Raw genomic sequence first — 25,599 nt, forward strand, 5'->3', positions numbered from 1 at the left:
GTACCAATGTAGCGCATATCTAACACTTGTCTCTCACCCTTGTACAATTTTAAATCGAAATCCAATAATTCCTAATTTAACATTTGGCCCTAAAAAAGCAAATAGTGAATCAGTGGGTCTTGTGTGTACGTTGACACTACATTTAACATTGCCCATGAAAATAAAACCCCGAAATACTTCAATAACCCTCCACTATGGGATGGCATGAGAGTGCTGTAATAAGTAGTTAGTCTCACAGCCCGATGTATGTTTATCGCAAGAACAATTTAGTACATTCTCGTAAATGGCTTCTATCGAAATCTTAGCCATATCTGTATCGCATTTTTGTTTCCGTCGCGTGTGGAAAAGAGGGTGTCTGCGGATTCTAGAAACATGCAAAAAGAGCATACGGTCAGTTATTAAATTCTTGTTTTTTTAAGATAAATCATGCCCGAGTTTCTATATAACCGGCCGTCGGCTTTTGATGAGCCACTCGTGATAGCTGAGGCAGACGAAATTTTCGACATGTGAACATGCTCTCGGCGAGGTGGATCACCTCGAACAACAATCGCAAATGTCATAGCATTTTAGAGCGATGTTTTTGGTAATCCGAAAAGGTTTCTGTGCCGTTTCGTGACACTCGAAACCGTGGACTGCAACATGCGAAGTTAACCGAAAGGCGAAGATGTTCTATAGACAGAAAAGTGATACTTAGCGCAAGGTGAGTTCTATATCCACTACCTGACGATGGACAATATGATCATAATATGATGGAACATTTTTGCTCACGAAAGAATTTATGGTAGGATTTACACTCACGGTGGTCACTCGTGCAAAAAATAATCTACCAAAATTTTACCAACAATCTACCAAATTTAAAAAAAAAACTACTTCGAAATTGTTTGTTCTTGGAATTAAATGTTTTGTTTCTATTTTTATTTCTACAGAAAATTTTGTCAAAATTTTATTTCTATAGAAAATTTTATCACAATTTTATAGGGTGATACGGTCAAAATTTGGTCAATATAAACTTGACGTATTTCTTTCAATTTTGCATTTAAAAAACCTGAACACCCCTCATTTTGAAGGTGTGTGTGTGTAGAATGTTGCTCCTATTTTGATTTTGGAATTCACTCTTCAGTTGTCAAAATGCCGTCCAAGCAAGAAGAGCAGCGTATCAAAATTTTGCTCGCGCATAGAAAATTTTGTCAAAATTTTGTTTCTATAGAAAATTTTATTTCTACAGAAAAATTTGTCAAAATTTTATTTCTATAGAAAATTTTGTCACAATTTTATTTCTATAGAAAATTTTCTCAAAATTTTATTTCTACAGAAAATTTTGTCAAAATTTTACTTCTTTAGAAAATTTTGTCAAAATGTTACTTCTATAGAAATTTTTGTCAAATATTTTATTTCTATAGAAAATTTTGTCAAAATTTTATTTCTACAGAAATTTTTGTCAAATATTTTATTTCTATAGAAGATGTTTTCAAATATTTTATTTCTACAGAAAATTTTGTCAAAATTTTATTTTTATAGAAAATTTTGTCAAAATTTTATTTTTATAGAAAATTTTGTCAAAATTTTATTTTTATAGGAAATTTTCTCTAAATTTTATTTTTTTAGGAAATTTTGTCTAAATTTTATTTTTTTAGGAAATTTTAACAATTAACAATTTTATTTCTATAGAAAATTTTGTCAAAATTTTATTTCTATAGAAAATTTTGTCAAAATTTTACTTCTATAGAAAGTTTTGTCAAAATTTTACTTCTACAGAAATTTTTGTCAAATATTTTATTTCTATAAAAAATGTTGTCAAATATTTTATTTCTATAGAAAATGTTGTCAAATATTTTATTTCTATAGAAAATTTTGTCAAAATTTTATTTCTATAGAAAATTTTGTCAAAATGTTATTTTTATAGAAAATTTTGTCAAAATTTTATTTTTATAGGAAATTTTGTCTAAATTTTATTTTTTTAGGAAATTTTAACAATTAACAATTAACAATTTTATTTCTATAGAAAATTTTGTCAAAATTTTATTTCTATAGAAAATTTTGTCAAAATTTTACTTCTATAGAAAATTTTGTCAAAATTTTATTTCTATAGAAAATTTTGTCAAAATTTTATTTCTATAGAAAATTTTGTCAAAATTTTACTTCTATAGAAAGTTTTGCCAAAATTTTACTTCTACAGAAATTTTTGTCAAATATTTTATTTCTATAAAAAATGTTGTCAAATATTTTATTTCTATAGAAAATGTTGTCAAATTTTATTTCTATAGAAAACTTTGTCAAAATTTTATTTCTATAGAAAATTTTGTCGAAATTTTATTTTTATAGAAAATTTTGTCAAAATTTTATTTTTATAGGAAATTTTGTCTAAATTTTATTTTTTATGGAATTTTAACAATTAACAATTTTATTTCTATAGAAAATTTTGTCAAAATTTTACTTCTATAGAAAGTTTTGTCAAAATTTTACTTCTACAGAAAATGTTGTCAAAATTTTATTTCTATAGAATATTTTGTATAAATTTCATTTCTATAGAAAATTTTGTCAAAATTTTATTTCTATAGAAAATTTTGTTAAAATTTTATTTCTATAGAAAATTTTGTCAAAATTTTATTTCTATAGAAAATTTTGTCAATATGTTCTTTTTATAGGAAATTTTGTCAAAATTTTATTTTTTAGAAAATATTGTAAAAATTTTATTTCTATAAAAAATTTTATTAATTCTACTAATTATTTAATAAAAAGGAAAATCAATCATTAGTTATTTTTTTTTTTAATTTATCAGTTAACTTTTTAATTGACTTTGATGATGAATACTATAGTTTCTGTGATCGATTAAATTTCATTTAAACATTATTTGGATCAATTAATTTCTTGATTGAATACAAAAAATATTTTTTCTGTGTACTATACCGAATTATTAAGCGGTGATAAGTTTAGTATCTGAAACGGTTTACTTTAGATTAATAAACGCCCGACGTTCAGAGGTAATGAAATCGTTAGATCGGTCAATGATGAGAATTATAGGATGGTGGTCTGTACCCAGACCCAGTAACGTTAATGACAATTCTGGCGAATGGCTTTAATCACCCATAAGTGTGATAGTGAAATTCTCGTCCATTAATGCAAAATGTGGAGTTATAAATTGGTTCTGCCTATACCATTCGGTTCCTATCTAGGAGAAAATACTAAAGCTCTTAGTGAGCAGGTATTAATGTCTCTCAACAGCAATAGGTTATATCCGCAAAACGCGATTCTCTATTCACGAGTTATAACCTAGAGTACTCCTCCCAACGGGCGGATGATATAAATTGTATTTCTCTATCTCAGAGAGTCCATCGCAATAATGTGAGACACAAGGGTCGTTCAACATGATTTCTAGGATGGACGCTTGATCCTTTAGAAATGCCTACGATTTTGTTAATTTTCATGCAAACGTTCGCACACTCCAAGCACCGCTTACACTTCACCAAAAGCAAATGGCGGTTCATCAGGTTTCAGCAGACAAAAACAACCGTAGGTATAGTGGTGCCTGTTGAAAGATTGTGATCAGAATCACAAAATTTAAACACTTTAAAGTCGAGTAATTAAATTGAATCGATTGTCAAAAACATCAGAAGTCGATGAGTCGGATTTTAAAACTGACACACTTATTCGAACAAGTCCATTTTTATAAAACAAGTACTGAATTTCTGTATTTTCAAAGGAAGCTGTTTAGCACAAGGTATTTCTTTCTATAGCTGAGTCCAAGCCGTAAGTGGTTTCACGCATTATCAAAATGGGCGACACTGAATCATTATGACCATGGAAGTGTTTTAGTCATGCATGACGAAGGTATCGGATTTGCTTACAAAAATTTTAAGAAGTCGGCTTATAAATTTTGAAAATTTTAGGCAGTTAATTTTTCCTATAAAGGCTGGCAGTTTTTTTCTGCGAAATGTACATGTAACAGGTTGGCTGATAAGTCCCCGGTCTGACACATAGATGGCGTCGCTAGTATTAAATGCATATTATTTTTACATAGTACCTACCTTCAAATGATTCGTGTCAAAATTTGACGTCTGTAAGTCAATTAGTTTGTGAGATAGAGCGTCTTTTGTGAAGCAACTTTTGTTATTGTGAAAAAAATGGAAAAAAAGGAATTTCGTGTTTTGATAAAATACTGTTTTCTGAAGGGAAAAATACGGTGGAAGCAAAAACTTGGCTTGACGAGTTTCCGGACTCTGCTCCAGGGAAATCAACAATAATTGATTGGTATGCAAAATTCAAGCGTGGTGAAATGAGCACGGAGGACGGTGAACGCAGTGGACGCCCGAAAGAGGTGGTTACCGACGAAAACATCAAAAAAATCCACAAAATGATTTTGAATGACCGTAAAATGAAGTTGATCGAGATAGCAGAGACCTTAAAGATAGCAAAGGAACATGTTGGTCATATCATACATCGATATTTTGATATGCGGAAGCTCTGTGCAAAATGGGTGCCGTGTGAGCTCACATTTGACCAAAAACAAAAACGTGTTGATGATTTTGAGCGGTGTTTGCAGCTGCTAACTCGTAATACACCCGAGTTTTTCCGTCGATATGTGACAATGGATGAAACATGGCTCCATCACTACACTCCTGAGTCCAATCGACAGTCGGCTGAGTGGACAGCGACCGGTGAACCGTCTCCGTAGCGTGGAAAGACTCAAAAGTCCGCTGGCAAAGTAATGGCCTCTGTTTTTTGGGATGCGCATGGAATAATTTTTATCGATTATCTTGAGAAGGGAAAAACCATCAACAGTGACTATTATATGGCGTTATTGGAGCATTTGAAGATCGAAATCGCGGCAAAACGGCCCCATATGAAGAAGAAAAAAGTGTTGTTCCACCAAGACAACGGACCGTGCCACAAGTCATTGAGAACGATGGCAAAAATTCATGAATTGGTCTTCGAATTGCTTCCCCACCCACCGTACTCTACAGATCTGGCCCCAGCGACTTTTTTTGTTCTCAGACCTCAAAAGGATGCTCGCAGGGAAAAATTTTGGCTGCAATGAAGAGGTGATCGCCGAAACTGAGGCCTATTTTGAGGCAAAACCGAAGGAGTACTACCAAAATGGTATCAAAAAATTGGAAGGTCGTTATAATCGTTGTATCGCTCTTGAAGGGAACTATGTTGAATAATAAAAACGAATTTTGACAAAAAAATGTGTTTTTCTTTGTTAGACCGGGGACTTATCAGCCAACCTGTTATGTGTATTATTTTTGCAGAAAAAAAAGAATGTGGTTCGTGGGTGTCATGTGGAAGTAGATAACCCAATATTTTATCCACATTATCCATTTTTGCATTTGGAAGGTAAATCGCACATTACCTTCCATTTTTGCATTTGGAAGGTAAATCGCACAGCAAACACAAAGAGTGTTTGAATTGATATATTCCTTCGACCGCTACCAGCCTTAATTTAAAATTTATTTTTTTTTTATAAAACGGTCGTACTGTAGAAGTATAGCACATTGGAAGTGTATGGTGTCGATTGTGCTTTTTCTAGAGTGATTAAAAACCGGATATTTTGAAAGTCGGTGTTTCTCAGTTTTTAAAAACCTGAAGCATATAATCGGCATAACCGGTCTTCATAAAAGCACGTATTTTGAAAGAAAATATAATTTTATTGTCGCAAGAAATAAAAAAACAATCGTTGGGACCTTCAAAAATAGAAGGATAGATGGACACTAGGGCTAAGTCTGCAAGAGGTACAAAAAATATTTGAACATCCAAGGAAGTATTGAAATTTTGTATTGCATAATGTTAGTATGTGGCTTTAGTCTTTGTTATTATCAAATTATGTTCATGACTTACATGTTTCTTAGGAGAACGATGCACCATATACAATTCTTCTTTGGGTATTCTAGCTAAACGTTGACCTATATAGGATTGTTCTATATTCATCTCATCGTCAATTGTACACTGGGATGTATATTCATGGTGAGTATCCTGAAAAAGAAAAAACACATTACGTGAACATGGAATAGTTCCTCGCATATATTAATAGACATTTGTTTTCAACTTACACAACTACCCATATCATCTCCACTTTCTGTGAAGTCAGTAAAACGTTTATCGTCATCGGGATTTCCTTTAAAGAAATCCTCTAAAACTTTACGTGTTTCCGAGAATTCATATAAATAATCAAATGTGGGTGTTTTAACTTTGGACGTATCATGATTTGATATTTGTGATTGATTGATGGACGCATTTGTTGTTCCAGTATTGGTGATTATGTCATCAGCATCTATATCGATTAAATTGCCAATGGATTTATTGGTATCGTTGTTGAAAAATGAAGCATTACTACAACTTCCGCTGCTGGTGGCCTGGGCATAGAATTGATGTTGCTGTTGCATTTTCTGATGACGTGCATGGGCTGCTTCCTGATGTTGTTGTTGCTGTTGTTGCGGAGTCAATACAGCCATTGGTGACACCCTTTGTGGGAATCCAGGTGGCCGTTTTGGTAACATATTATTACCCGACGATGATATAGAGTTTCCAGTCGTAGATTTTTGCATACCGCCTTGCTGTGGCGGTTGATTACCAAAACGTCTTGGTGATCCCTCATACTCTGCTATAGGCAATTGACCAATCATTTTGGTCACTTTTAAGATATCTTCATTGCCATGGAATGAGTCACGAAGTTGCTTGGAATGGTTTGAAGAATATGAATTGTTCGATTTGTTCATCCAATTTGTATCGATATCATCGAAAACTACAATTTCACCATCACGCAAGCAATGACCATCAGCTTTGCCTACGTCGGTTGGAGAGCCAGGTGAAGCAAGACCCTAAAATGGGAGGAACAAATTTCTGTGTGAAATCATAAGGCATACCAAGTTTTTGTAATTAAGTAAGAAAAAACGTTAGTTTTGAACAAAATATTTGTCTTTTTGTTATACCCACCACCATAGAATGGTGATGGGGGTATAATAAGTTTGTCATTCCGTGTGTAACACATCGAAATATCGATGTCCGACTATATAAAGTATATATATTCTTGATCAGGGAGAAATTCTATGATATAAGCATGTCCGTCTGTCTGTTGTCTAATGGCGCTATCGTCCTGAAATTTGGCACAGATTCGTTTTTTGTTTGCAGGCAGGTCAAGTTCGAAGATGGGCTATATCGGTCCAAGTTATGATATAGTCCCCATATAAACCAATACCCGATTTGAGGTCTTGGGCTTATAAAAACCGTAGTTTTTATCCAATTAGCCTGAAATTAAAAATCTAGAGGTACTTGAGGACCATAAAAGGGTATGCCGAAAATAGTGCCCATCGGTCCATGTTTTGGTATAGCCCCCATATAGACCGACCTCCCGATTTTGCTTCTTGGGCGTCTAGAGACTATATTTTCTAGCCGATTTGCTTGAAATTGAAAATCTAGAGTATATATGTATGACAGATACATATATACCAACATGGAAATCGGGAAACTTAACACATGGGGGCTGTACCAAAACATGGACCGATCAACACCATATTCGCTATACCTATTTACGGACATAAACTACCCGTAAATTTTGAATTTCAGGCAAATCGGATGCGGTGTATAGAAGACCAAGAAGTCAGGAGATCGGACTATATGGCGGCTAAACCAACACATGGACCGATACACACCATCTTCCTCACACTTTTGTATGAATCCAAAATACCTCTAGATTTTTAATTTCAGGCAAATCGGATAAAAATCGGGAGATCAGACTATAAGGGGGCTATATCAAAACGCTACGCACCATATTCGGTGTACATATGTGTGGACCCAAAATACTTCCAGATTTTGAAAAAAATGGTGGTGTCTAGAAGCCAAAGAAATCTAATCGGAAGATCGGGCTATATTGGGGCTATACCAAACCATGGACCGACACACTTATTTATGGACTTAAAATTCTCTAAATTTTGAATTTCAGGCAAATCTAATATAAATTGCGGTGTCTAGACGTCCAAGAAGTCAAATCGGGAGATTCGACTATATGGGGCCTATATCAAAATGTAGAACAAATCACACCATATTCGGCACAGTTATTTATGCACCCAAAGTACCTCTAGATTTTGAAATTCAGGCAAAGCGGAATGTTAGTATGGGTGCTATATCAAAATCTGGACCTATATACTACCTCTTCGAACTCGACCTGTCTGCAGACAAAAGATGAGTTAATGCAAAATTTCAGCACGATAGCTTCATTATTGAAGACGGTTATATCATCTTATAATTTCTCCCTGAATATATATACTTTATGTACTCGAAAATCGATGTGTTACGGAATGACAAACATATTATACTCCCCTCACCATTCCATGGTGGTGGGTATAAATATACCTATGGATTTTTGCTCTGTTAAAAGTTTTTCTTATTATGAACATTAAAATTTCAATCATTCACATTTTTCACATTCCTAACCGCTGAAAGCATTGTAAACACGTTGGCAAAAGGAGTATTCCTCCCAACTATTTAATAATCACAAATGTTGATATCAGTTATTTCCTGATTTTTTATAAAGCCGAAGAGTCATCCCAAAATTCCCTATTCGACTATTCAATAAAAGCAAGTGTTGAAATTCGATATAAACAAATTAAAAAAAAATTAATCAAATAAGACCCCACCCACCTGTGGCAGTATATTGTGTTCTTCAAATTGACTACCAGGACTACGACCAACACGTATTTGTTGCAACTGTCTCTGATGAGGATGTATGCTATACTGCATGTCTGTATTGAGATCTGGTGAATTAAGTACCGTGCTGGCTGGTGTTACATTTGGACTGCGCGCACGCATTTCCCACACATAACGTTCTTGCGGCTTCGAAAAACCTGATGACGACGCCGACCCCCCAACAATACCACTACCAGGCATATTTCCGCCACCAAGACCACTCAATGTTGCTGTACCATTGTTTATTGATGATTGCCTGTTATCATAATCGTGCATACTGCTGTTTGTTGTACTGCTGCTGCCACTATTATTAGTTGCCGTTGTTGACATTATTGTGGTGGTTAGAGTGTTGTTGACACTGCTGCCATTATCAACTGTTGCTTTGTTAATTGTGCCAAAAGTATTATTGTTGCTGGCAGATGTCCCAGCAGCTGCAACTGCACCACCCGTAGAAATTGTGGAAGAAGATCCCGAGCCGGTAAGTTGATGATGATGATGATTATACAAGAGGTCATTGGGTGGTGTGGGTGCCATAGCATAATTATTTCGCTGGTGCTGTGTAGAAGATGAAAGGCTACTGCCTTTCAATTCATTCATCGCTGTAGTGCCACAGCTACTATCACTATTGCTATTCATTTTGTTGCTAATCCTTATTTACTACTACTACGTTCTAGGTTTTACGTTCTTCCAAATTGATTGATTACGATTCAGGTGCTTTTGGATTTCTTCCTCTATAGCTAATGGCAGGTCGGTTGTTTGATTTCCGCAAGATTCCCCGTCTTATTGTGGAATAGCTTTACGTTTCCTATGTAACTGCGGGGGATTTTCTTCCCTCTTCTCTCTTGTTTGTATTTCTAATCTCTAAATGCCGTTGACTTTTGCTTCTTGGAATGGTCGTCGTTGGTCGATGTGGTCGTGTCTTTTTTCCCCTCAGTCGTATGTTTGAATTAAGCTGAGCTATGGTGCTCTGTATCAGTCAATTGTCTGCCGTTGGCCAATGTCTATTTTCTGTTATTTATTTTCTGATAGAACTGAATCAAAAAGTTAATTGATTTTTATGTTCTTTGTGGCCATTTTTTTACCAGGGTATTCAACATGTTTGCACAATGTTTCCTATTCCATTGGTTGTTTTATTGGTGGTGTTATTGGCCAACGTCATTCACCTTCCACATTTGTTTTGTTAATTGATTTTCATTGTTGCCAAAAGTTATCCTTCTTTTTTGATGTCAAATTGCAAAATGTATTCGTTTTAGCCACTAAAAAAAGGAATAAATACACGTGAGAAATTTAATTAGAATCATCTCATTTTATATGAAAAAAGGCAAGAGAAATTATTGGATTTTTACTAAAACGACAAATACTAAGATAAAACCATATTGGGGGAATTTATTTCCCTTTAATTATTCCCGTATACCACACCGACGCACTCCCACTAGAGTTAAAAATTACTCATCCTCATCTATACTAATTTCAATATCACGCACACTTACGAACCAAGATCACTCTCATCAAAACTCCTTGAAAATTACCAGTCCACTCTTTTAGGCCAATACTTGGTGTGGGATAATGTCGGGGCCCAGGACGCTTTTGAGTACGTTGCGAGAGTGAGTTTTTACTTCCATACCAAATTTCGTGAACAACATTCCTCTTAAAATGTTATGCACTCAACGTTTACATAAAGCAGAGCACTTAGACAAGTAATTCTCGATTGACTTTTCATCCACATTCGTAACCAATGTAGTTCTGTGGTAGCTGTGTATTATGATATATTCTTGTGGACTGATTTGTGTAGCATGATATATTTTTGTGGACTAAGTTGCGCAACCTGATATTTTCTTGATGAATATTGAACTGCTCGTCCCTCTTATTGATGGATTAACATCAGTATATGGAGAAAATTTTACCAAACAGAAAAAAATTATTTCTTTAGAACGTTTTCTAAAAATTTTACCTCCATAGAAAAATATTAGTCTTATAGAAAAGCATCTCAAAATTTTATTTTTATACAAAATTTTTAAAATTTTTTTTTTCTATAGAAAATGTTTATTCAAATTTTCTTTCTTTTATTGTAATATATAAAGCCTTCAAGGCCAATAAAAATTATTACAAATAATATACAAAAGACAATTCTGAAGAAAGTTTTGTAAAAATTTTATTTCTATAGAAAATGTTGTCAAAATTTTATTTCTATAGAAAATGTTGTCAAAATTTTATTTATATAGAAAATGTTGTCAAAATTTTATTTCAATAGAAAATGTTGTCAAAATTTTATTTCTATAGAAAATTTTGTCAAAATTTTATTTCTATAGAAAATGTTATCAAAATTTTATTTGTATAGAAAATTTCATCAACATTTTATTTGTATAGAAAATTTCTCAACATTTTATTTCTTTAGAAAATTTTGTCAAAATTTTATTTCTATAGAAAATTTTGTCAAAATTTTATTTCTATAGAAAATTTTGTCAAAATTTTATTTCTATAGAAAATTTGAAAACATTTTATTTCTATAGAAAATTTGAAAAAATTTTATTTCTATAGAAAATTTGAAAAAATTTTATTTCTATAGAAAATTTTGTCAAAACTTTGCTCCTATAGAAAATTTTGTCAAAACTTTGTTTCTATAGAAAATTTTGTCAAAATTTTATTTGTATAGAAAATTTCCTCAACATTTTATTTGTATAGAAAATTTCTCAACATTTTATTTCTTAAGAAAATTTTCTCAAAATTTTATTTCTATAGAAAATTTTGTCAAAATTTTATTTCAATAGAAAATGTTGTCAAAATTTTGTTTCTATAGAAAATGTTGTCAAAATTTTATATATTTATTTATTTAATCAAACTGAGCCCCCATGGGCCATATGTTGATAGATATATAAAGTAGAGCAATAATGAGATAATAATGTTGTCAACATTTTGTTTCTATGGACAATTTTGTCAAAATTTTATTTCTACAGACAATTTTGTCAAAATTTTATTTCTATAGAAAATTTTGTCAAAATTTTGTTCCTATAGAAAATTTTGTCAAAACTTTGTTTCTATAGAAAATTCTGTCAAAATTTTTTTTATATAGAAAATGTTCTCAAAATTTTATTTCTATAGAAATTTTTTATATCGAAAATTTTGTCAAAATTTTATTTATTTTTTTTTTTTTTGTCAACATTTTATTTCTATTTTGTCAACATTTTATTTCTATAGAAAATTTTGTGAAAATTTTATTTTTATAGAAAATTATGTCAAAATTTTATTTCTATAGTCAAAAATTGTCAAAATGTTATTTCTATAGAAAATTATGTCAAAATTTTATTTCTATAGAAAATGTCAAAATTTTATTTCTATAGACAATTTTGTCAAAATTTGTTTATTTCTATAAACAAATTTGTCAAAATTTTATTTCTATGGAAAATTTTATTTAAATATTAGTCCTATAGAAAAGCTTCTCAAAAGTTTGTTTCTATATAATTTTTTTTAAATTTTCTTTCTTTCTTTTATTGTAATATATAAAGCCTTCAAGGCCAATAAACATTATTACAAATACTATACAAGCAGGAAATTCTGATGTAAGTTTTGTCAACATTTTATTTCTATAGAAAATTTTGTAAAAATTTTATTTCTATAGAAAATTTTGTAAAAATTTTATTTCTATAGAAATTTTTGTCGAAATTTTACTTCTATAGAAAATTTTGTCGAAATTTTATTTCGTTGTTGTTGTTTTTTTATTTCAGCTTAAAACCATACATTGACTAAACTACAAGAGTAGCTTAACCAACAGAGGAAAAGAATGTTTGTCAAATTTATTTGGGCAAAGCCCTATAGACTGCAAGATGGTTGGATGGACGCACGTTTCGGAATTACCACATTCCTCATCAGCATCCTCTACTTGCAGCAAAACTATCAACCAATTATCAGAATAAATTCAGGCAGTTTATTAAACCCAACAAAAACCACACTTGAACCCTCCGAAAAAAGGTTTTACATTGATAGCCGGCTTATGCCAAATAAATTCGAAACAAACATATCTCTTTTCCTATGCCACTGTCAAATCATCGATTTGAATTCACATGGCTGGGTTTATTTTGAGCGTGCCTCCTCTTCTTTTTCCATTTGTTTTGTTTTGTTATTGTTGGTTTTGTTCTTTAAGCATTGTTGTTGTTTTTTTATTTCAGCTTAAAACCATACATTGACTAAACTACAAGAGTAGCTTAACCAACAGAGGAAAAGAATGTTTGTCAAATTTATTTGGGCAAAGCCCTATAGACTGCAAGATGGTTGGATGGACGCACGTTTCGGAATTACCACATTCCTCATCAGCATCCTCTACTTGCAGCAAAACTATCAACCAATTATCAGAATAAATTCAGGCAGTTTATTAAACCCAACAAAAACCACACTTGAACCCTCCGAAAAAAGGTTTTACATTGATAGCCGGCTTATGCCAAATAAATTCGAAACAAACATATCTCTTTTCCTATGCCACTGTCAAATCATCGATTTGAATTCACATGGCTGGGTTTATTTTGAGCGTGCCTCCTCTTCTTTTTCCATTTGTTTTGTTTTGTTATTGTTGGTTTTGTTCTTTAAGCATTGTTGTTGTTTTTTTATTTCAGCTTAAAACCATACATTGACTAAACTACAAGAGTAGCTTAACCAACAGAGGAAAAGAATGTTTGTCAAATTTATTTGGGCAAAGCCCTATAGACTGCAAGATGGTTGGATGGACGCACGTTTCGGAATTACCACATTCCTCATCAGCATCCTCTACTTGCAGCAAAACTATCAACCAATTATCAGAATAAATTCAGGCAGTTTATTAAACCCAACAAAAACCACACTTGAACCCTCCGAAAAAAGGTTTTACATTGATAGCCGGCTTATGCCAAATAAATTCGAAACAAACATATCTCTTTTCCTATGCCACTGTCAAATCATCGATTTGAATTCACATGGCTGGGTTTATTTTGAGCGTGCCTCCTCTTCTTTTTCCATTTGTTTTGTTTTGTTATTGTTGGTTTTGTTCTTTAAGCATTGTTGTTGTTTTTTTATTTCAGCTTAAAACCATACATTGACTAAACTACAAGAGTAGCTTAACCAACAGAGGAAAAGAATGTTTGTCAAATTTATTTGGGCAAAGCCCTATAGACTGCAAGATGGTTGGATGGACGCACGTTTCGGAATTACCACATTCCTCATCAGCATCCTCTACTTGCAGCAAAACTATCAACCAATTATCAGAATAAATTCAGGCAGTTTATTAAACCCAACAAAAACCACACTTGAACCCTCCGAAAAAAGGTTTTACATTGATAGCCGGCTTATGCCAAATAAATTCGAAACAAACATATCTCTTTTCCTATGCCACTGTCAAATCATCGATTTGAATTCACATGGCTGGGTTTATTTTGAGCGTGCCTCCTCTTCTTTTTCCATTTGTTTTGTTTTGTTATTGTTGGTTTTGTTCTTTAAGCATTGTTGTTGTTTTTTTATTTCAGCTTAAAACCATACATTGACTAAACTACAAGAGTAGCTTAACCAACAGAGGAAAAGAATGTTTGTCAAATTTATTTGGGCAAAGCCCTATAGACTGCAAGATGGTTGGATGGACGCACGTTTCGGAATTACCACATTCCTCATCAGCATCCTCTACTTGCAGCAAAACTATCAACCAATTATCAGAATAAATTCAGGCAGTTTATTAAACCCAACAAAAACCACACTTGAACCCTCCGAAAAAAGGTTTTACATTGATAGCCGGCTTATGCCAAATAAATTCGAAACAAACATATCTCTTTTCCTATGCCACTGTCAAATCATCGATTTGAATTCACATGGCTGGGTTTATTTTGAGCGTGCCTCCTCTTCTTTTTCCATTTGTTTTGTTTTGTTATTGTTGGTTTTGTTCTTTAAGCATTGTTGTTGTTTTTTTATTTCAGCTTAAAACCATACATTGACTAAACTACAAGAGTAGCTTAACCAACAGAGGAAAAGAATGTTTGTCAAATTTATTTGGGCAAAGCCCTATAGACTGCAAGATGGTTGGATGGACGCACGTTTCGGAATTACCACATTCCTCATCAGCATCCTCTACTTGCAGCAAAACTATCAACCAATTATCAGAATAAATTCAGGCAGTTTATTAAACCCAACAAAAACCACACTTGAACCCTCCGAAAAAAGGTTTTACATTGATAGCCGGCTTATGCCAAATAAATTCGAAACAAACATATCTCTTTTCCTATGCCACTGTCAAATCATCGATTTGAATTCACATGGCTGGGTTTATTTTGAGCGTGCCTCCTCTTCTTTTTCCATTTGTTTTGTTTTGTTATTGTTGGTTTTGTTCTTTAAGCATTGTTGTTGTTTTTTTATTTCAGCTTAAAACCATACATTGACTAAACTACAAGAGTAGCTTAACCAACAGAGGAAAAGAATGTTTGTCAAATTTATTTGGGCAAAGCCCTATAGACTGCAAGATGGTTGGATGGACGCACGTTTCGGAATTACCACATTCCTCATCAGCATCCTCTACTTGCAGCAAAACTATCAACCAATTATCAGAATAAATTCAGGCAGTTTATTAAACCCAACAAAAACCACACTTGAACCCTCCGAAAAAAGGTTTTACATTGATAGCCGGCTTATGCCAAATAAATTCGAAACAAACATATCTCTTTTCCTATGCCACTGTCAAATCATCGATTTGAATTCACATGGCTGGGTTTATTTTGAGCGTGCCTCCTCTTCTTTTTCCATTTGTTTTGTTTTGTTATTGTTGGTTTTGTTCTTTAAGCATTGTTGTTGTTTTTTTATTTCAGCTTAAAACCATACATTGACTAAACTACAAGAGTAGCTTAACCAACAGAGGAAAAGAATGTTTGTCAAATTTATTTGGGCAAAGCCCTATAGACTGCAAGATGGTTGGATGGACGCACGTTTCGGAATTACCACATTCCTCATCAGCATCCTCTACTTGCAGCAAAACTATCAACCAATTATCAGAATAAATTCAGGCAGTTTATTAAACCCAACAAAAACCACACTTGAACCCTCCGAAAAAAGGTTTTACATTGATAGCCGGCTTATGCCAAATAAATTCGAAACAAACATATCTCTTTTCCTATGCCACTGTCAAATCATCGATTTGAATTCACATGGCTGGGTTTATTTTGAGCGTGCCTCCTCTTCTTTTTCCATTTGTTTTGTTTTGTTATTGTTGGTTTTGTTCTTTAAGCATTGTTGTTGTTTTTTTATTTCAGCTTAAAACCATACATTGACTAAACTACAAGAGTAGCTTAACCAACAGAGGAAAAGAATGTTTGTCAAATTTATTTGGGCAAAGCCCTATAGACTGCAAGATGGTTGGATGGACGCACGTTTCGGAATTACCACATTCCTCATCAGCATCCTCTACTTGCAGCAAAACTATCAACCAATTATCAGAATAAATTCAGGCAGTTTATTAAACCCAACAAAAACCACACTTGAACCCTCCGAAAAAAGGTTTTACATTGATAGCCGGCTTATGCCAAATAAATTCGAAACAAACATATCTCTTTTCCTATGCCACTGTCAAATCATCGATTTGAATTCACATGGCTGGGTTTATTTTGAGCGTGCCTCCTCTTCTTTTTCCATTTGTTTTGTTTTCGGAGGGTTCAAGTGTGGTTTTTGTTGGGTTTAATAAACTGCCTGAATTTATTCTGATAATTGGTTGATAGTTTTGCTGCAAGTAGAGGATGCTGATGAGGAATGTGGTAATTCCGAAACGTGCGTCCATCCAACCATCTTGCAGTCTATAGGGCTTTGCCCAAATAAATTTGACAAACATTCTTTTCCTCTGTTGGTTAAGCTACTCTTGTAGTTTAGTCAATGTATGGTTTTAAGCTGAAATAAAAAAACAACAACAATGCTTAAAGAACAAAACCAACAATAACAAAACAAAACAAATGGAAATTTTATTTCTATAGAAAATGTTGTCAAAATTTTATTTCTACAGAAAATTTGAAAAAATTTTATTTCTATAGAAAATTTTGTCAAAATTTTATTTCTATAGAAAATTTTGTCAAAATTTTATTTCTATAGAAAATTTTGTCAAAATTTTATTTCTATAGAAAATTTTGTCAAAATTTTATTTCTATAGAAAATTTTGTCAAAATTTTATTTCTATAGAAAATTTTGTCAAAATTTTATTTCTATAGAAAATGTTGTCAAAATTTTATTTCTATAGAAAATTCTGTCAAATTTTTATTTCTATAGAAAATTTGAAAAAATTTAATTTCTATAGAAAATTTTGAAAACTTTTATTTCTATAGAAAATTTTGTTCCTATAGAAAATTTTGTCATAACTTTGTTTCTATAGAAAATTTTGTCAAAATTTTATTTGTAAAGAACACTTCCTCAACATTTTATTTGTATAGAAAATTTGCTCAACATTTTATTTCTATAGAAAATTTTCTCAAATTTTTATTTCTATAGAAAATTTTCTCAAAATTTTATTTCTATAGAAAATTTTGTTAAAATTTTTTATATCGAAAATTTTGTCAAAATTTTATTTCTATAGAAAATTTTGTCAACATTTTATTTCTATAGAAAATTTTGTCAACATTTTATTTCTATAGAAAATTTTCTCAAAATTTTATTTCTATAGAAAATTTTGTCAAAATTTTATTTCTATAGAAAATTATGTCAAAATTTTATTTCTATAGAAAATTATGTCAACATTTTATTTCTATAGAAAATTTTCTCAAAATTTTACTTCTATAGAAAATTTTGTCAAAATGTTACTTCTATAGATAATTTTGTAAATATTTTATTTCTATAGACAATTTTGTCAAAATTTTATTTCTATGGACAATTTTGTCAAAATTTTATTTCTATAGAAAATTTTGTCAAAATTTTATTTCTATAGAAAATCTTGCCAAAATTTTATTTCTTTAGAAAATTTTGTCAAAATTTTATTTCTTAGAAAATTATGTCAAAATTCTATTTCTATAGAAAATTGTCTCTAAATTTTATATCTATAGAAAATTTTTTAAAAATTTTATTTCTGTAGAGAATTTTCTCAAAATTTTATTTCTATGGAAAATTTTTTCAACATTTTATTTTTATTGAAAATGTTCGCAAAATTTTATTTCTATGGAAAATTTTCTCATAAGTTTATTTCTATAAAAATTTGTAAAGTACCTCTTAGAAATATTTTGCAAAATTTACCAAAACATCAAGATTTCTACCAATCTACCAAACAATAACAAATCTACCATTTTTGGTAGAATTCTACAAATTTTGGCAACCGCGATTGTGAATCATAGCTACATTCAATCACGTGTCTCATAACTTTCATAAAATTGAATTTTTGGTACCAATTTCTGGAAAGGATGTGCATTGATCACTTAACGATTGTCCCACAATAACTTATATACCATCTAAAAAACCTTGAAGAGCTTTGTTAACGCCTTTATGAGCTCTGCTAAAAATTGGTTTTATCTGTGCTAACTAAATTATGTCAGTAATTAATCTTCTCGGACATAGGATTTGAGTGCAGATTGGCCGACGGAGTATATGTTTATGCCGATATTTGTTGGAACATTACTAGGGCGTCCATCGGTTGGTCGGATTCAATTCCACAAGCCGAAACCGTCTTGCGGAAAGAATGACATTTTCGGTTAATGGGTTTTAGACCCTCAGTTAATCGGTTTTCTGTATCTCAATAAAATTTTTTTTGAAACAGAAATATTTTATTTACTATTTCTTATTATTACATTCTGGGAGGCTTTCGAATCTTCTCGTGGTTTTTTAGTAATCGGAAACCATTTTGTGAAAAAGAACGAATTTTGTATTTTTTTTTTAGTTCTATTAATTTCATTAAAGATTTCATAGAAGTATTAGAGAGAACAAAACTTAAATATTATTCAAAATAACCCAAGCCAAGTTGCATTAATTTTCTTCAAATTTATAGAAGTGATGCAATTATTGTAGATAAAAATGTGCACGTTGCATCGGAACATCATTAGTGTTAGTCATCATATCTATTGTGTGTACTCACCTATTAACAAGCATTTAAATCACAGTTTTCTTTATTAAGTGAATCATTCTATTGCCGTAGCCACATAATGTACAGAGGATGCGAGGGAAAATAAATCCGTATATGAATATTCGTTTTAGCGCCACCTATATGTGAAAAAAGCAACTGTGTACGAATTCAAAAGACTGTTGTACTTGTAATTCGCTACGTGGGTCTCCGAAGGCTTTTAATTGCTTAAATTAAATAGATAATAATAAAATAAAAAATCTTGCGAAAAGCAATAAGGCAGCATAAAGAAACAAAGGGAAATGTGGCCGCTACGACCATTTTGCAAAAAAGATGTTCGGATTCATATGTGGAAGATAGAACTTTTACCCCCATTTTCATGAAGCTCCGTTAGTGCTACGTTAGCTAACGAAATTTTAAACCGTACTATGGACTGAAATTATTTTCAGTGAAAGTTAACTGGAGAGAAGATAATTGCAATTTACTTCCTGTTAACTGGGAGTTAAAGCCTAACGGAGCTACATGAAAATGGCCATTAGTCGTCTATTCAATGATAAAAGCGGATATTTCATCAGATAGAGAACTTACAAATCGATCTCTCGCACACAAATCTCGATACTCGATGCTTTTTCGAATAGATCATACTGGAGCAGCAACCACACATTTTTATAGGCCATGTATTGGGACTAGGGTTTTTTTCCCAGGAACAGGATCCCGGGAATTCGATATTTTTTCGTTACCGCTTTTCCGGAAATTAAGTGCGGGAATTCCCGGCAATTTTTCTTTACAATATTTTATGTAAAATTGAGAGCTATATACAACAAATGTTTTTTGTTTTAATTATTTTTAGTACCATTGTTTTAAGTATTTTTGTTAATATAAAATCGATGTCTACATTCCAAAGTGCGATAAGTCTAAAAAGTGAATTTTACAGGAAAAAAGAAACAAGTTTTGTTTTTTAAAATTTATCAAAACCCATATAAGATAAAATTCCCTTATTTTCCGTCTTAAAATCATATTTTTTATAATTTTTTTTAGTATGTACGAACTAAAAATAGTGATAATAGAACATGGCTAAAAATGGCTTAGACCACTTCAGACCGAACAAAGCATTTATCCCTTTTTGGATTGGACATTTTTTAAAACTTTAGACACAGGCTAAGCGAACTCCATCAACACATGCTAAGTCGACTTAGCGTACTCTGGAATGAGGGCATCGAAATAAACTTCATATTTAAATATACCACTATATCGAAAGTGACTGTCCATTATAACCATTGTAAACGTTTTTTTTTTTTTTTGTATTTTGTGTAGTACAAAATATCTTTAGTATGATTTATGGCTGATATAAGAGATTAACATAATATACATTGTTAGTTGTCCAGACAACGCCTTATAACCGTAGGTTTATGCGATATCTAATTTATTCAAACGTCTAAATATATGGCACATCGAAGCGGATTTCTCTTTGATCGGGATCCCGGGAAATTCGAAAAAAATCTCGCTTTCCCGGGAATGGAAAAAATCCGGGAAAAAAACCCCTAACTGGGAATCCCAAACACATTTTGCAATATGCATTTAGGTTAGGTTAGGTTAGGTGGCAGCCCGACTAGACTATTCAGTCCATTTTGATACCACATTGGTGAACTGCAATATGCATTTGTTTTATCGAATAGATGACTAAACGATCTATTTTTCACATATAACTCTGGATGTCTATCCTTTTCCATTTGGACACATTTCTCCCGAGGAGCAACGCTTCCATTTTTTGTAGGCCATATATTGGTAATCCCACATTTTTTAATATACTTTTATGGGATAGAGGACTAAAAAATGTCTCTTTCGCTTATAAATCAGGATACCCATCATTTTACATTAGCTGTAGTGGACAATATAAAATAATCACCCTATTCTTGAGATTGAATTATTCTATTCTTGAGATCGTTTTTATATGTATTAGTTTCATTATTCTTCAATATTTAGCAAATACGTTTAATGGCTTCATCAGGACAACATTTTCTCGAGGAACAGTGTATCCACTTTTTTAACATCGGATGGGGTCTAAAAGATCTATCTTTCCTATATAAATTTGGATGTCCATCATTTTCAATTTGGCCACAGTGGACACATTTCTCTCTAATTCGTATTACTGCAATTAAGAAGATTTTTAGAAAAAAAAATTTAAACCAATCGATAGCTATCGTTTCAGGTTTTCTTTGGTTAAAACTCTCCATCTATTCCAGTTTGACCAATTTTTTGCATTTTTTTTTTTTTTTGTTTTCGAATGTAACTAAATTGTTCTCATGTAGGTGAATGAAACGATTATTCTCCTATAAGGATTTAGTTTCCCTCATATTTTAATTTGTATGTCCTCCTTAGCCATTATAAGTCCTTGTAGATAGATATTCATTCATTAATTGAGAATATGCCATTTGGTATATCACTTTTCTATTTTCTCATTCTAGGATTGTTCTACAATGACTGGTAGTATGACAAAAAAATCCTATTAAACATTCAATCTCGTTTGAGGATAACCACAATATAAAACTTTCTAACGAATGAGAAATAAGCAGAACATGACAGAAATTGTAAAACCAAACAAGAAGAAAAAAATTAAAAAACTATGGACGGCATTCAGTGCATTCAATAATAATTTACCCTACCGAGAGTCATCGTAAACTTGGCCTTTAAAATAACACCATCACATCATTCTTCTCAACCAAGTCTATGGGCATCAAACAGACGACCTCAACACATACACACACTGATAAAGCCGCTGGGGAAAATACTTGCTGCATTCATGAAAAAACTCAGAGGACACGACACAAAATCATCAGACTCAATGCAGAAATAAAGAAAAAAAACATCCCACAACAGGCCTATACCACCTACAAACATACAATGCATACAAGTATATGAGATGAATGATGAAAATGTCATATAGGAAAGTCTGTTCTGCTAGTAAAAGAGATATGTATATGAAAGAGCCAAGAGGGAATGCCAACATTCAAGGAGTAAAGATGCTGAGATTTGTTGATGCATCAACAGAGAAGAGCATCAGCCCAGCAGCACCATCTTCATCAGTATTGTTATTACGTATCTGAAAGTCATGAAAAAAAAATGAAAAAAAAAATCAAAATCCTCTAAACCACCCAACCAAAACCATACATAGCAATGCACACAGAGGGGGTGGACGTGGACCTCCCTCCACACAATGACAACAACAAAGTGGTTTTCAAAACGGCATACATACCTACTCTAATGTACATACAATCTTTTCGTTGTGGAGAATACATATCCAACTACACCTTTTTCCAGATTTATGTATGTAACAGCAACAACGACATAAAGGAAGATGTACAGATGGGGAAAGTAAAGGCAAGACAAAAAGCACAACTCCCAGTAATTTTCGGTGCCGGGTTGAGAAGCTACTAAGGGCCTAACTTTGATTCTGTAACTGCGAGGAGAAAAAGAGACTGTCTTTCTCCACCACACATAACTACCACCCCAAGGTGGAACAAAGAAAACCTAAAGGAGGAATGAAAAAACATATACCCGACAAGGTAATGATGACGATGCGAACAAAAGAGTCTGGCTGCTGACTTTCATTGACACGGCTACCAGCCAAAGGATTCCAAATCTTATTCCATCTATTGCTGCTTACATTTATTCAAACCATACAGCAGACACTTGTTAATGAAATAATTTAACTTTGACTTATCACCAAAAATTATTCATTTCCACTTTGTTATAAATACATTTCCTTATTTTTAGATAGATTTATGTAGAAAAAATCAATAAATCACTGCAAACTACTTCCTTCCCATCATGCAACAAAATCACTTCAACTTCGGTTTTTTCCTTTCTTTTCAACGAAACTCTTGTTTTTTCGTTTACACTTCCACAAATTGCACAACTTTTGTAGTTTAATTTATTTTATACATTTTCCATTGCTTTCTTCATCAATTAAAACTTTACCATTTTTTCAATATTGCAAATTTTCCATTCAATTTTGCAGATTTTTTCTTGGTGTTGCACAAACAAAATTTTCACGTCCGTCACGATTTCTTTTTCTAGCCCGTTTGATGATTTTGCTTTGCGCTGACATTTATGAGAAATGTCAACACCAATGATTTTAAATCAGCTGTTTCATATCGTAACGTAATGTGTCAATATTCGTATTGTGATATGTTACTAATTGGGCTGTATTCAGACATGGGAAAAGCACACTCAATGATTGGTTGTTATGGCATTTGATCAATGTTGCCATAGAAATGTGGGTATCAAGGCATATTAATTAAAGGTAAAGTCACGAGCAAACGTGTGTACCCCCCATGATAATTATAATGTCAAACTAAAATCGCAGATGACTTAAGTTGACATTTTGTGTATGCGTAGTGTTGTTTTCAGACAACAATTGTTTATTACAAAGAACAAAAAGTCATTTGAAGTTAAATATCAAAGACCATTAATATGCCTAAGGCAGACATCAATACAAAACAACAAAAAATGGGGCGAAATTTTTCCGCTACATAAGCGAACGGTATCCTTGTCTCAGTGAATTGGCCTGGGAACAATGCGTAAGTGTGGAGAGACATGTAACAAGTTGGAGGAAATAATTATGAGCTTCTTGTGTATTCTATTTAGGTTCCCGATTTTGATAATCTTTATTTGGATATGAATGGCATTATTCACAATTGCTCCCATTTCGATGATACAAACATCCATCTCAACATAACAGGAGGATATGTTGAAGGACATATTCAACTATATTGACACAGAAATTATTCTTTATGGCCATTGACGGCGTGGCCCCTCGTGCAAAAAATAATCAACAGCGTAGTAGACATTTTCGTTCAGCCAAGGAAGCTGAACTTTGGAACGATTTGCACAGAGCCTAGGTGAAGTGAGAGAACACGAACGATTCGGTTGCAATTGTAATACATCAGGAACAGATCGTTTATGGATCGTTTGCATGAGGCATTGCGCTATTTCATAAAAAATTATTGCTGATCCTATGTGGCAGAAGTGCAGAGTTACCCATCAAAAAATTTGGAAGTTCTTCCAAAGGCACAACTTTAAAAGAACTTCCAGAAGATGTACTCCCAATGATGTTCTTCATTTTAACTACACAGGAAGTTCTTTTCATTCAATTTTTTATAACATGTTTTATTCATATTTTTAATAGGAATGTTAAATTTTTTGTTTCAAATTGGTTAAAAACTGATTAAGAACCCCATACTAATAACACAATGTAAATAAAAGCAATATATATGTAAACAAAGAATGTAAACAAATCTACTAAACGTAAACAAAACCTTTGACAAGATGAATGTCGATATTAGTCACCTGATTGCATGACTTTACCTGGATTAATATGCCTTTTGTGGGTATTAACCCTGTCGTCAAATGAGTAGCTGAATACAAATAAAAAAAAAAACTAATGGCCAGTTTGTCATCCTCCGATTAATTTTAACCGGTGGATAGACCTCCGGTTAGTAAAATTTTTGTATGGGTGCAGCTGTTTTATCGACACGATAAAGAATAACAAGACATTGAGAAACTGGCCCTAACTTTCATAAAGTTTAAAGTTAACTGCATATAAGACAGGATTTTGTTCTATTTTCTGAGAAAAAATACGTCCGCTTTTCTTTTTCTGGTTTACTAATTCGCAATTTTTTTTTGTTTTTCCAAGAACTCGTAAAGGCCGGTACTATGTTCATTCTTGCGAAAAATTTTTATGGAAACCATTATTTCGCACATAGAAAGCGGCGTTTTTTTAGGTAGCTTGGAGCGCTATTTTACAGGGAGCGATATTGGATTAAGTTGGTGGTTGTTGCTTGTTTTTACAAAATAACATTTTATTTTTCCTTGGGCAATTGATCTGCTATTCCTTTGATCCTTTGTATAGTTTCGGAACAAAAATATGGTCCGTGTTTGATTTATAAACCCGCACAAATAGGTTTTAATACATAAATTATTTCTTAATTCACATTGCAAATGGCGCCGTGCTATAAACGTCAGTTTTTCAACACGAAAAAACAAAGTATCACAAATGGAAAAAATTTCGCAAATTTTTCGCATTTTTTGGTTTTGTTTCAACGCGAAAACCGAACAGAGTACCGGCCTTAAAGCTGTCAATGCTTTTCTCTTTATTTTTCGAATTAAATTTTTGGACAGTTAGAACAGCATCTGTAATTTATGATTTATAATTATTTGTAGTTTGAATTCTATGGAGAGATGCAAATTTTGCGAATTCGTAAACCATAAAAAGAGGGGATAATTAATTCGCCCTCATTTTGTCATTGAAGAGGGCACATTTTTAAAATGTTACTAACAACCGCAAAATGACTTCATAAAAAGCAGAAAAGTATTAATGATGCAAACTAGGTGAATTTACTATTAAAGCCCTGACAGCATTTCAAAGTTCCATTTCATCCTCATCGCTACCACAGACTCGTAAGTGACACTGCAACATCGCCAGCCATGATGGGGGAAGCGTATGAAATGTACATGAAAGTATTTTGCCATCACTATTCTTACAAGAGCCATTTTATATTTTGTGAAACACCAAGCGCAACTAGCTTCTTATAATTTATTTAAATCAAATCGATAATGAATTGCTGAAAACATAGTTATTTTGCTTAAAATTGTAAAAGGTATATTGGTGAACAATTTTTGACTTTCCAGATGGAATAAAGTGATTGTTTTTCCGATATTTTACAGACACGCAGCCTCCATCGAGAATAAAAACACTGGCTGATAGACGCTGCAATATGTAACTTGCTACTTAAAACTCAACATCACTGGCTGATAGACGCTGCAATATGTAACTTGCTACTTAAATCTCAACATCATTCTTTTATTAATGCAAAAAATTATGTTAAATGTGATGAGAT

General features: G+C 32.4%; 1 protein-coding gene and 1 long non-coding RNA gene across 4 annotated transcripts in view; one reads left to right on the plus strand and one right to left on the minus strand.

Annotated features, from left to right (window-relative positions):
• LOC142229151 (uncharacterized) lies at nucleotides 1–22,548 on the plus strand. The gene is made up of 2 exons (XR_012720341.1): nucleotides 1–700; nucleotides 21,166–22,548. It is a non-coding gene; the product is annotated as an uncharacterized LOC142229151 (long non-coding RNA).
• X11L overlaps nucleotides 1–22,806 on the minus strand; it is a 48,070-nt gene extending 25,264 nt beyond the window's left edge. For 2 of the 3 annotated variants that reach the window (XM_075299688.1, XM_075299687.1), the window contains exons 1-4: nucleotides 22,679–22,806; nucleotides 8,635–9,935; nucleotides 6,048–6,815; nucleotides 5,836–5,970 (exon numbers count right to left, since the gene is read on the minus strand). In XM_075299688.1, coding sequence (XP_075155803.1) covers nucleotides 5,836–5,970; nucleotides 6,048–6,815; nucleotides 8,635–9,315 — 1,584 coding nt within the window. In that variant the 5' untranslated portion in view covers nucleotides 9,316–9,935; nucleotides 22,679–22,806. The remainder of the gene's footprint in view (nucleotides 1–5,835; nucleotides 5,971–6,047; nucleotides 6,816–8,634; nucleotides 9,936–22,678) is intronic. The other variant, XM_075299689.1, reaches the window with a different exon arrangement.
• Between the last annotated feature and the right edge of the window lie 2,793 nt (nucleotides 22,807–25,599).

This window comes from Haematobia irritans, chromosome 3 (genome assembly GCF_050003625.1).
Source record: "Haematobia irritans isolate KBUSLIRL chromosome 3, ASM5000362v1, whole genome shotgun sequence".
In the NCBI taxonomy this organism is placed as follows: domain Eukaryota; kingdom Metazoa; phylum Arthropoda; class Insecta; order Diptera; family Muscidae; genus Haematobia; species Haematobia irritans.